This window comes from Otolemur garnettii, unplaced genomic scaffold (assembly GCF_000181295.1).
Source record: "Otolemur garnettii isolate 467f Iridium unplaced genomic scaffold, OtoGar3 scaffold00016, whole genome shotgun sequence".
In the NCBI taxonomy this organism is placed as follows: Eukaryota; Metazoa; Chordata; class Mammalia; order Primates; family Galagidae; genus Otolemur; species Otolemur garnettii.
The window spans coordinates 24809250-24823203 of NW_003852411.1; the positions used below are offsets into that span (position 1 = coordinate 24809250).

The 13954-nt window shown below is 41.7% G+C and overlaps 1 protein-coding gene across 1 annotated transcript in view; it reads right to left on the minus strand.

The window, feature by feature from the left end:
- The window catches only part of POU2F1 (POU class 2 homeobox 1), a 177214-nt gene extending 176796 nt beyond the window's left edge, over positions 1 to 418 (minus strand). The window contains exon 1 of the mRNA XM_023510819.1: positions 296 to 418. Coding sequence (XP_023366587.1) covers positions 296 to 356 — 61 coding nt within the window. The 5' untranslated portion in view covers positions 357 to 418. The remainder of the gene's footprint in view (positions 1 to 295) is intronic.
- Between the last annotated feature and the right edge of the window lie 13536 nt (positions 419 to 13954).

Below are 13954 nucleotides of genomic sequence, written 5' to 3' on the forward strand. Positions count from 1 at the left end.
GGGCCGGTGCCGGCGGGCGGGCCGGCGAGCCGGCGGCGGGGTGGGTCGGGGGCAGGAGGAGGGCGGTGGATCGCAGCCCCCTTTGCCCCTTGTCTTCCCCCTCCGCCTGGCCGCTCCGAGCCTCTTTCCCCCTCCGCTCCGCGCCCGGCGGGGGCTCAGTGCTCCCCGGCCCCCCATCTCCCCGCCGTTAATTATAATAATCCTGAGTACTAATAAATTATGCTAAGTCGCGGGGGGGGCAGCGGGAGCCGGGGTTGAGTATGAATATGAATATGTAAAATGCTGTAATGATTACCTGCTGCTGCTGCCGCCGCGGCTGAACTCTCATCTTGACTCGCTGCTCCTCCGTCCGCCATTTTGAATATTTTAACCAAAATCGCCCGGTCGATAAACCCTCCCTCGCTCCCGCTCCCCTCCCCCTCCCGCCCTGCTTGCCTCCTCCCTCCTCTCCGCCCCCACTGGGTCCCTCCTCTCCCCGGGCGCGCGCCAGGGGGCGCGCGAGGCCGGCGCTGTTCGCCGCCGGCCCCCTTGGAAGAGCTCCACCCCTTCGCGCGCTCTGCGCACGCGCCTCCAGGCCGCTGTGGCCCTTCGGTAGCTGAGGAAGCGCCCTCAACCTGCCAGTCGTCCGTTTGCTTGTTTTCGTTTCTACTCTGCACATGCGCGACTATTTCCACGCGCCTGAAATGTGGCCGGCGCATGCGTTCCCTCTTCGTTCCCACCAGAAGAGTAACCTGACTATAAAGTGTAGTTATGTCTAATATTTGTTCCTTGTTGCAGTCCTCCCTTTCCTCCTTTCTTCCCTGCCAACTCTGTTCCGGCTTCCCTCAGCACCCCCTGGCATTGTAGTAGAAGAGCAGGGGACACAGAGGCCAACAGCTTGGGGACGCGTGGAGGGTCAGTGGGCGGGCCACCGCTCGCGTAGCCCGAGCTGCGGACTTTCTCCAGGCTTTCTGAGCCGTGGAAATTCTGACAATGGAGGGCCAGCTCCCCTACTAGGTAATTTCCGGCCCTCAGGGCAGGTAGGGGCGGAAAGGCGGGGAGCGGGGCGTGAGACACCTGCTGAGCCACATGCGGTCATCCCGCTTTAAATTTGAATCCGAACTAATCCCCGCCCCCGACTCTACAAATACTGGAGTAGCGGCCGGGCCAAAGCGAGAGGGAGTGCCTTGTAGTTGTTTTAATTAGCCCGAAATCTCTTCTGCTCTACTTGTTTCTAACGCCCGGCTGGCTTCCTCGGGTGCTGGGCGTCTTAATAAGTCGCTAATTTCCGCCCCTACCCTTTCCTTTAGTTTCCCCTCGCTCTGATGCCGCTCTTTGCATGGAAACAAAAAGCAGATCCGGTCTACGGATAGGCTTTCTCGCTTATCTTTCGCTTTGGGAACATCTTTTTAAAACCCTGAAGAGTAAATTGGATGATCTAATAAACGTGTCGAAATGAGCAGCAGCTTCACATGAATTTTACTTTGCTGTATTTCTCATAGTAAATACAATAGTGGGGAAAGGCTTTCCCCTAGAATAGGAACTAGTCATGTTGCTGAGATTTCTTTATCTTTCACAGTAAAATTACCTGGGCAAAATCTCAGTCTTTCGTTAAGAATTTTACGAATTTTTGTAAAGCGCAAAGATTATTTTAAGGGTTATTTTCTAAGAGTGAAAAGAGGAGTATTTCATGGTAAGCAAAGAGAAGTTTATTTAAATTCAGCTGTATAGTTAATCTGTGCTGGAAAAGCAACTAATCTGAATGAGAGTCAGCAGTTACTTAACGGCTAAGTTTTCATCATGTGTCCTAGCATGCTGGTTCAATTCCTTACCCTGTGTAAGTACAGTTAAAGCTATTATCAGTGACAACCAATGACTTGGGGTGGGTTTGATTTATTCGTGGTAATTAAGGCTTAGGGTGTGTGCATGACTGTTTAAACCAAGTAATTTGACCACCCTATAATCGAATTATTTCAAGCCATGTCAACAAACACACAGGTAAGAAAATGCAAAATTAATTCATGTTACAATTAATCTCGAAATACGGCCTAAATTATACTTCTCAGCATTACTATAGAGGAAGTCTCAGGGTCATCAACCTTATTTGAATAAAATTAAGTGATGCCCGTGCCTTGAGGGCAGTGAATGATAAATCATCTCCACTAAGAAAGTGCTCAAATACCCTTATTTAAATTCCTATCATCTATTTAATCTTAGTTTTGCTCTTTGGTAGAAGTAAATTAGTATGACCTTTAAAAAGTCATTGAAGCTAGTGTATGCACTGTTCATTCTTAACCATTTCATTTCCATAAAAGGGAATTTTTGTGGAATAGATTTTTATTTATGGATGGATAGTTCTATGATAACAAAAACAGTTTAAAATAGTCTTTATCAGTGTTTTAATTTTAATGAAGATATTTATGTTTCCAGCTGTGTCCCCAGTGCCCAGCACAACATCTAGGCATAGTAGGTGCTCATAAGTATGTGTTGAAGAAAAAATAGTAACTATACAGTTAGGGTACATATGCTAGGGTTATTACTAAAATTTTAGTCATTTTTTTGCCAAAAAATTATAAGCACATTCTGCCATGAAAATTTACTATATGCTAAGGATAGGACAATGTGTAAGACACTGCTTTGACCCTAGCAGACTCACATGTATCAACCTTTTTTTTTTTTTTTTTGAGACGGAGCCTCAAGCTATCCACCTGGGTAGAGTGCCATGGCATCACGCTCACAGCAACCTCCAACTCCTGGGCTCAAGCGAGTCTCCTGCCTCAGCCTCCCAAGTAGGTGGGACTACAGGCGCCCGCCACAGCGCATGGCCATTTTTTGGTTGCAGCCATCATTGTTGTTTGGCGGGCCCGGGCTGGGGATTCGAACCCGCCACCTTAGGTGTATGTGGCTGGCGCCTTAGCAGCTTGAGCCACCGGCACCTAGCCACATGTATCAACTTTTAAAAACAACCTGGGAGGTAGAAACTCTTGTTTATCCCAGTTTTCCTGGATGAGAAAATTGAGGCATAGAGATGTCAAATAAGTTGGCCACTGTCACACCACTACTAAATGGTAGAGCTAAAATTCAAACTCAGACAAGGGTCTGTACTCAACCATTATACTATGCTATTTGCTTTGAATTGAGCAAAATCTTAGAGGTATGTATAGTTCACGGTAGGAAGAGAACATAATAAGAAACAATGTCCTTGTATGTAATCTCACTGCAATGAAAATATATACATGGATGAGAATTTAAATTCACATAAAAACAAATACACCAATAGCAGCTCTATCCTAACTGCCAAATACTAGAAACAAGCGAAATGTTGGTGAATGACCAAACTGTTACCTTCTACCATGAAATGCTACTCCGCCATAAAAAGGAGTAAAAACCTTTGAGATTCATTGAAGTTGTTACATGTATGAGTACTACACACTAGTAACTTTTAGTTACATGTGTTGTTACATGTGTCTACTACACATGTAACAACTTCAATGAATCTCAAAGGTTTTTTTTTTTTAACAGAGTCTCACTTTGTTGCCCTCTGTAGAGTACTGTGACATCATAGCTTGCAGCAACCTCAAACTCTTGTCCTTGAGCCATCCTCTTGCCTCAGACTCCCGAGTAGCTGGATCTTCAGGTGCCCCCCACAATGCACAGCTATTTTTAGTAAAGACAAGTTCTCACTCCTGCTCAGGCTGGTCTCGAACTCCTGAGCTCAGGCAATCACCCACTTTGGCCTCCCATAGTGCTAGGATTACAGGCATGAGCCACTGAACCCAGTCTATCTCAAAGGTATTTTGCTGAGAAGAAGCCAGGCTCAAAGGCTGGCTTGCAGCCCTATCCATATGACATTAATGAAATATCAAAACTATAGGCTCGGCGCCTGTGGCTCAAGCTGCTAAGGCGCCAGCCACATACACCTAAGGTGGCGGGTTCAAATCCCCAGCCCGGACCTGCCAAACAACAATGATGGCTGCAACCAAAAAATGGCCAGGCGCTGTGGCGGGCGCCTGTAGTCCCAGCTACTTGGGAGGCTGAGGCAGGAGACTCGCTTGAGCCCAGGAGTTGGAGGTTGCGGTGAGCATGATGCCATGGCACTCTACCCAGGGGGATAGCTTGAGGCTCCGTCTCAAAAAAAAAAAAAAAAAGAAATATCAAAACTATAGTGGTAGAAAACATCAGTGATTAGCAGGAGATCACTGATATATAAGGATATATAAAGGATAGGTATAGGGGAGGTTTGGGGGAGTTAATGGAGTTCTATATCCTCAATTTGGTAATAACACAAATTTATATATACATAGTATAGTAAATACATAGTATAGAAGTGGTATAAGGGAGTGGAGGTTACTTTTGCTTAGATGTGACTTTGGATGTTACTTAGTGTTCCTTGGGTTCCAAACTAAGACCTAAGGTGTCATTGTTTCTGTCTGTCTTAATAATGTGAAACACACACACACACAGCCTCCCTTGCAGCTAAATGTGGCCATGTGACTAAATTTAGGCTGTTGAGCTATAAGAAGCTATTGGATGAGATTTGTGGGGGGAATCTCTTAAAAGAAGCAAGTGCATTCTTCATTTTTTTTCCCTTACTGCTGTTAGAATGCAGATGTGAACACAGAGATTCCTGTAGTGGTCTTGGACTGTAAGAAATATCTTGGTTCTCAAGAGATTGTACCTTGTGAGAGGCAACAAGCAGATCAAATCTTTTTTCCACAGGCTGAAGGGAAACTTAGGACTTTCACAACCTTCCTCAAACTGAGGTTAACCCTTGGTGCTGTCACAAAGTTTTCTTAATAACTAAGGAATCCAGACTCTGGAAAATGTAATTTAATGATTATAATTATCTTGGGTGACTAAATTAAAAATTATCATTTTGGGGGGCAGCACTGGCCCCATATACCAGAGGTGGTGGGTTCAAACCTGGCCCCGGCCAAAAACTGCAAAAAGAAAAAATTATCATTTTTTAATAAGCATCCCCAACACTTTCACTTGTTCATATAGATAAAATATTCTAATATACCAAAATAATGTGTTTAGTGGCCTACAGATGCATTTAGTAACTAATTAATTTTATAGCAGAGGCTTTCAAACCATGAAGCCCTCAGAACCATCTTTAAAGTAAGATGAAAAACCCTCTACCTTCTCTTCAGCCAGAATGTCTCTGTTTACCCTATATTAGAGTTCAAGATGAGATTTTGTTTGAAAACATGACATCACTGCTTTAAAAAAAAATGCATATATATATATATGAAATTTACTGTCATGGAAAAATCAACCAAAATATTTAATTGCTTAATGGTGCATATATATTGGAGATATGTCCTTTAAAAGAAGCTTGGCAACAGTAACTTTAAAAAGCAAGAAATGAGTATAATTGCGATGGATGTGTTACTTAGTTCAATGTAAACATTTCATATTGTATATCGAAGCGGTATCCTGAACCCCATAAATGCATCAATGTTCAATGTTATGATTTAATTAAAAAATAACTAAAAAAAAGTTTTCCAGATAGGGCAGCGTCTGTGGCTCAAAGGAATAGGGCGCTGGCCCCATATGCCAGAGGTGGTGGATTCAAACCCAGCCCTGGCCAAAAACTGGAAAAAAAAAGTTTTCCAGATAAAATAATCATGACTATTGGATATGAAGCATTGGGACCTTGATCTCCTTTTTGTGCACATTTTACAGTGTACTTAGTTTTTCCAAGGAAGATTTCGATGCTGCCTCAGGTATTTCCAAAGTTCCCCTCCTTGAGCAGGTACAGAGAGCTACTATTAACTTAATAAATGTTTCTTGATCACATGTCTTAACGTTTATAAAAGGATATCAGATTTACTGACTGTAGATGACAGGTGCTATTTATATTTTTCCCCTTAATGTACAATGTTGAATATGTCTACTTCTCAGAAATCGAGACAATTTATTGTCTACTTCTCAATAATAGAGACAATAGTACAATTTATTACTTATCAAAAAGCTCAGTAATGTTTACAGAGAATTATCTGATAGATACACAGCCATTTTCCCCTTTAATTCAGGGTCAACAAATACAGTGTATGACACTGCTCTTGCTACCATCCCTTCCAAACCCCTGGGCAACTTCTGTAATCCATACCTGTTCTTAAGTTGAGCCTAGACCCTTGCTCAAACATGAATCTCAGCTGGTGCTGTAAGCAGCCTGGAATCTCCTCAGCTTTGGCATGCCAGATAAAATCCATTTGCTGTTTCACCTCTAGATACTCTTAAAAGCCAAGCTGTCAGAAAGCCATGCACTTGAAATACATCATTTTGTCCCCTTGTAAGATTCTTTCCTAGAATTGTGCTTTCGACTTATGTCATCAGCCTACATTAAAATCATAAGAAAAAACTCTTAGAAGTGTACCATATTTACTGTAGGAGTGTTTTTGGAGCATCTAGCTTCTTTCTGGGGGTTCTTCCTTAACATCTGGAGGGCAAGTGGTCAAGTAACTTGCCCAGGTCTACACAGTAAGGGAGAGAACAAGGAATTGAACCCGAAAGAGGCTAACTCCATATCCTCTCTGCTTCTCCTCTCGGAGCCCCAGACTTGCTCCCTCTCTTGGCTGCCAGCTGCCTTCCCAACCTGCCTTCCTCCTGTGTCTAGCCATTTAGTCCTTCACTGTTTTCCCCATGCATTGAGGTGCCTGTTTTTTCTTCCACATTTATTGATTCCATTTCTGCCCTTCCTGTTTTCTCCTGCTTGTTCCTGTCCTTCCTCATAAGCTTTTTCTAGATAAACTCTCCCTGCATTTACTCATCAACCCATTATAGCCTGACATCTGCTCCAATCATCTTCCTGAAATGATTTTATTGGAAGTCACTAATGACTTCGTAACTGCCAAGGCTGATGACATCTTCACTCCTCATCTTGCCTCATCTCTTGGCAATTTGACCATGTCAATCATTTCTTCCTCCTTAAACCCATCTCTGTTTCTGGCCTCAGTGATAAATTGCTCTCCAATTTCTCCTCTTATCTCTCTATTCACATCTTGATTTTCCTCTCTGTATTCTCCTCTTCTTCCCTTCTAATATAGTTACTCTCCAAGGATCTGCCCTTGTCCCTCTCCTCATGTTGTAAGCCCGTTTGGGGTCATTATCTCTACCCACAATTTCAAATGTCATCTCTCTGAAGACAACCCCCAAATCTACACCATCAGCCTTAATCTCTCCCCCCTGATTGTCAGAGTATGGTACATTTGTCTCTTTTGTTTTCAAAGATTGAGCTGTATCTTCCTCCTTATTTTAAGTCTTTTTATTGTTCATGTTAACAGTATAGAGCTTAGACGTAGTCTATGCTTAATATATTTTTTAAAACAAATTTTCTTGCATATTTCCTCCTATATTTTAGTCACTATCAATTGTCATGTTAAACACCTTTATTCAAAAATATTAATCAAATGCCTACCATAAACTTGTTATCAATCTAGGCAAAAAATTATCTTTGGATTTTTGGAACATCCTAGGACCAGGACATATTTAATTTATTTCTTTTTAACTTCCAAGTCTATATCTATGATTCCTTTTTTTTTTTTTTTTTTTTTTTGAGACAGAGTCTCACTCTGTCACTCTGGGTGGAGTGCTGTGGCATCAGTCTAGCTCACAGCAGCCCCCAACTCCTGGTTTCAAGCCATCCTCTTGCCTCAGCCTCCCAAGTAGCTGGAACTACAGGTGTATGACACAACGCCTGGCTAATTTTTTTTATTTTTAGTAGAGATAGGGTCTTACACTTAGTTGGGGCTTTAACTTCCCAGCTCAAGTGATTCTCCTGCCTTGGCCTCCCAGAGTGCTAGAATTACAGGCCTGAGCCACTATGCCTGGCCTGCATCTATCCACTCAGATGCATATTTTTTTTTCACATTTTAGTATCTTTGAAATTAGGTGGATCTTATAGGGATTTGATAAGAAAGCATTGTGTCATAGTTTAATCAATAGCCTTTTTAATGGTACATAAAATAACAGTATATCTTAAATGAAATTTTAAATTCTGTGAAATATAGTATTTACCACACCTAGCCTCTCTCCCTTTCTTATATAAATATACTATTAATTAAGGTCTAGAAACTTCATTCTAATATATTTTATCATCTGAAAAATGTTTAGTAATTCTGAGTGTACTAAACTTTCTAAGGCAGGAAAAGAGTTTGTTTTTTTGTTTGTTTGTTTGTTTGTTTTTTGTTTTTGAGACAGAGTCTCACTTCATTACCCTCGGTAAAGTGCCATGACATCATAGCTCACAGCAACCTCAAACTCTTGGGCTCAAGTGATTCTCTTGCCTCAGCCTCCTAAGTAGCTGGGACTACAGGCACCCACCACAATGCCCTGCTATTTTTAGAGACTGGGTCTCACTCTTAGGCTGCTCTCAAACTCCTGAACTCAGGCAATCAACACACCTTGGCCTCCCAGAGGGCTAGGATTATGGGTGTGAGCCACGATGCCCAGCCTAGGAAAAGAGATATTTTTAAAGGATTTTCAATAATAAGGGTTTAAAACTAATGGAAAAAGACTTCCACCTATTTGTACTTGGTTTATAAATCCAAATATTTCCTCCACTCCAGATATATAGCAATGATAGATGAAGTATAAAAAGAAAAAACTAAAAATATACAGATTCAAAAGCAATAAGCATGGCTTGGTGCCTGTGGCTCAAGTGGCTAAGGCGCCAGCCACATATACCTAAGGTGACGGGTTCAAATCCAGCCCCGGCCTGCCAAATAACAATGACGGCTGCAACCAACAAATACCAGGCATTGTGGCGGGCACCTGTGGTCCCAGCTACTTGAGAGGCAGAGGCAGAAGACTCGCATGAGCCTAGGAGTTGGAGGTTGCTGTGACCTGTGATGCCGTAGCACTCTACCCAGGGGGACAGCTTGAGGCTCTGTTTCAAAAAAAAAAAAAAAAAAGCAGTAAGCATTTCCTAAACCAGGAAGAATACAAAATGTAAACCATGAGTAAGTTAAATGACTTAGGCCTGTGGGGTCTATTACTCCTGAATTCTACTATCTGCAGCTCAGGAGCAGAAAGGAAGTACCAGAACCGGGCTCTGAATTTGAAGCATCCTCGTCCCCCAATGCACACAGTTTTTTACTAATTGATGGATTTTCTTTATAATTACATTTATTTTAATAGATATACATAAATCAAAATTATAGCATATTATGATACAGAGAAATCTCTTTATCCCACTTTCCACTCCCCCTCCTTTTCAAGAAGCTATTTTTATTGATTTTTTGCATATTCTTCCAACATCTCTTCATGTAACTGTATATATAGTTACATTGTGTGCATCTATATCTACGGATACAGATAGTAAGATAGATAGATAGATATACATACCCTTATTTCCTTCTTTTTTTTTTTTCACCATGTTCCCCAGGCTAGAGTGCAGTTTCTGTTCACAGGTGTGATCAGACTACTATACAGCCTTGAACCCCCCGGGCTCAAATAGTTGTCCTGCCTGAGTGCTAAGTAACTGGGACTATAGGCACATACCACCACACCTACCCTTTCTCCCTTTCTTGCATAAAAGATAGCATACTCTACATACTGTTTGGTACCTTGCTTTCTTCACTTAACTGTACATACAGGAGATAGTTGTATGTCAGGACATGGAGATTTTACTTATTCTTTTTTTATGGCTGGGTCTACTGCATTGTGTGCATGAGCCATGGCTTACTCAAGCAGTCCTCTCTTGCTGGACTCAAGCTATTTGCAAATGTTCTCTGTTACTCTGGATACCACAATGAATAACCTTGCACCTGTGTCATTTCACACTCCTACACACCTTTGTAAATGGAGGCCCAGTTAAATTGCTGCCTGACTATGGCCTGGGGCTATAGTTTTGTAGAAAGTTGAGGATTTAGCCAAAGAGGCCAAAGAGGAAGAGCCTTGCAACTGTGAAGTGAGTGAAACCACCTGCTTTATCATTTTATTATTACAGGAAGCCCTAAGCACCATCATAAGAGCGAGTTATGGACTATAAGCTTGAGAGGTGAGATGGAGGTAACTATAAAACAAATAAATAGAAAATGAGAGAAAGAGACTTCAAAATATATATAGAGAGATGAATATAAATACAGTAGAACTTTCCTACCTTGACCACCTCCTTAAATTGACCTAATTTTCACAGACCCTCATATGCATCAGTGCGGTAGGCCTTGTTCCTTATGTTGACCGGTTTGTTATGGTCCCTTGGGTGGTCATATTGCAGAGGTTTTACTGTATATATTTCAAAAAATAAATATGTGTATATAAATTTATTTAATTTAAATATTAAGTGGTAAGTTAAATGTATATTTAAGTTATGTTTACTTTATATTCAAGCAATCTGTCTAACAATTAAAATCAGATCTGTACCTCAAACCTAGTTCAGGTTCAGTTCTCAATGTTTCAAAGACTTAAAAGTGAAAAATAATAAAAGTTGCTGGGCGTGGTAGCTCATGCCTGTAATCCTAGCACTCTGAGAGGCCAAGGTGGGTGGATTGCCTCAGCTTACCAGTCTGAGATCAGCCTGACCCAGAGCAAGACCTCATCTCTAAAAAAAAAAAAAAAAGAAAAATAGCCAGGTGTTGTGGCGGTCACCTATAGTCCCAGCTACTTGGGAGGCTAAGGCAAGACAATTGCTTGAGCCCAAAACTTTGAGGTTGCTGTGAGCTATGATCCCATAGCACACTACCAAGGGTGACAAAGTGAGACTCTGTCTCAAAAAGAAAAAAGAAAAATAACAAAAATTCTAGATGAAAACATCAATGATTCCTCTATAAGAAAGCAATATTAATGTCAGAGAACAAAATGGAACTTAAGGCAAAAAGGATGACAATTCACCATAACAAAAAGCGAATCCAGCAAGAATCTATAACAATTACGAATTTATATGCAATGGCAACTATCTTGGAAAATATAAAATAAAGGCTTCAAATTACAAAAAGAAATCAGAAAGATCACAAATACAAAATAAGTTTTAATACAAAAGAATTTCTACCTATTATTACTTAACCAGAAATGCAGAATAACCATGATTCCCACTCCTCCATTGTTACAACTGAGTTAGAGCACTGAGATTGAGCACAAAGTGTGGCATGTTCCTCTGTGTCTAGACGTATCCGGTAGTATGAGATAGGACAGGAGAAGTTTGTTTGCTTAAAGATTTAAGGAAGCTTCTTGGAGATAAATTATCCTAAATGATCCCAATGGTACGGAGCTGACCATGCATCCAAGTCCGTCTTAATCTTTCAAGAGAATGGGTGGTTGTGATTTAAGCATCAGATTCATCCTTAAGTTAAATTTCGGCTCAAATTCCTGTTAATCCTCTTCTATGGAGTCCTTTGGAGAAGTAACAGCCAGTATGACATGATCATTGACTAAAAAGGACAGACACCTAACCTACCAGGGCAGCTGCCAGCTGTGACTTATGCCAGGGAATACCTGCTGAATTTCAGCCCTGTCTATAAGGACCATTTCAGGAAACTCTGTGTAGGGCATAGGAGCACAAGGAGCCTTGGTACTCCCTGACATACATTGTTTAATGCATAAAGGGGGGGAAGAAAACTCTGCCCATTCTGGCAAATGGAGGACTGCAGTGCTATGGGACAGGGACCAGCAGCATCCATCAAAAATGATAGAAGTGCTTGAAGAGGATGCTTAAGTGGACAAAGGGTTATCCATGTTAAGCAAGGATGCAATAGTGACTGATCAGACTCATTGGAAGCAGGAATGTGGTAACAGCTAGGTGTGAGTTCTGGCATCAGCTAAACCTGAGATGGATCTTGTGCTACCTCACACAAAGAAGCCGAATGTTGTGTACTTGAGAATCCCTCTCTGTAACGGGGATTGCAGCACTCTCTCATTGCTCCCTGCCCTGCGGGTAGTGGTAGGATGGGTAGGATCACCTGAGACATTCCCAAGATCTCACCCGAAATACCCACAGAGACCAGTCCTTCATGGGTGCCAGAGGGTGACACCAGAGCCGCCCAAGTCAGCATTGTGATCACAAGCAGTGCCAGGGAGAAAGCAAACTGAAGTTTATTGAGCTATTGTTTTTTTATTTCACTTAGTAGCTCAGATTATCATTCCCGGGGATAAAAACTACAAGTTCTTCCTTTAAGACAATTTGAGTCTATGGAGCATTCACCAGTGGGGGCTAAGTGCACACTATAAAATACATGTAGATCTGGGGAACTCCCAACAGAAACAGGTGACTCTTAATTCAGACACAAATTAGGATGGGAGTTGTTGAGAGCCAGAGGGATGAAGGAAGTGGAAGAGCCTTGATCAACCACCAGTGTTTTGGTTGTGTGTCCTTAGAAAGATAAGACATTTAAGAGGGGAACTGTGGTTGAAGGTGAGGACCAGCAAACTAAGTGTAGGACCACAGCTTCCAAACCAAGAGAATGTAGGGTGCAGGAAAGTGGGAAATGTATATTGCCTCGCTTAAATCTTATGCCATTGGCCTCTTTAACAACTTGCCCTAGTCATGAAGGCCTGTTCATGGTCTATGGTGAATGTATCCTGCTTTGTAACTTTTTTACTCTGTGAAGCCTATCTTTTTCTTCCTCAATAAACTTTGTTTCACACTTAAAAAAATAAATAAGTAAATCTTACGCCATCCTTGTGAAATGCTATAGTTTGGATGTGGTTTGTTTGTCCCCACCAAATCTTATGTTGAAATTGAATCCCTATTAGAACAGTTGCTAGAGATGGAGTCAAGTGAGTAGTATTTGGGTCCTGGGGGCAGCTCCCTCATGAATGGTTTGGTAGTGAGCAAGTAAGGTAGAGTGACTGGATTAGTTCCTATGAGAATGGTTTAATTTCCATGAGAGTGAGTCCTCACAAAGGCAGGATGCTCCCAGGGTTTGATCCCTCTTCACACATGCCCACTTCCCCTTTGACCTTCTCTACAATTTTTTTTTCCTTTTTGGAGGAGACAGGGTCTTGCTCTGTTGCCCAAGCTGGAGTGCAATAGCCTCATCAAAGCTCACTGCAATCTCAAATTCCTGGGCCCAAGCCATCCTCCTGCCTCATACTCCAGAGGAAGTATGAAGAAGCACAGGCCACTAGGCCTAGCTAATTTTTTCATGTTTTGTAAGATGGGGTCTGACTCTTGGTCAGTCAGGTCTTGAACTCTTGGCCTCAAGCAGTCTTCTCCCTCAGCCTCCCAAAGTGCTGAGACTACCAAGGTGCCACCATATCTTGCTGTTCTGGTATGCTGTGGCAAATCAAAAAAGCCCTCACCAGAAGCCAAGCAGATGCCAGTACCATGCTCCTTGTACAGCCTGCAGTACTTTGGCCTAAATAAACTTCTTTTCTTTATAAATTACCCAGCCTCTGGCATTCTGTTGTAGCATCACAAAACAGACGAAGACAGGAGGATCATTTGCGATGCATGATGGTCAGAGGGGCTGATGTTCAGAGAAATGTAGAAACTTGCCCTTAGTTACTCAGGCACTGAAACTTGAACACAGGACCACCTTGCATCAGCTTTTCTCACTAAGGCAGGCTGTCCTAACTCAGGAGAGAGAAAATCTAGCATCTCTCATTGCCAGATAGTTCTGATTGCTATTTACTTTCTCATCTATTTCATATTATGGTAATGTTTTCCTGGAATTGGATGATATAATACTAGAAATTGAAGATGTTTATTCGCTACAAAGATTATATATGCAGGCTTCCTGTCATAATCAAGGAAAGTTGCTCACATCATTTATGATTTCCAGTCTTCTCTGTGTATGATAATGCCTATTTTAGAAAATCCGTTTTTGCTAAGCCTGCTGATCTTCAAAAGGAAAACAGGCAGAGGCGAGGACTGTGATATACCCTTTTGATATTTATTGAATCTGGAGTCTACCTTAAATTAGTTTGCTGGGAAGCGTTGTATGTGATGAATAGTACAGTATTTAAATGATGCTGTGGATGTTATCCCTTGTAATAAAGCAAATTACTCTAACAAAACTATTTTGTTTCA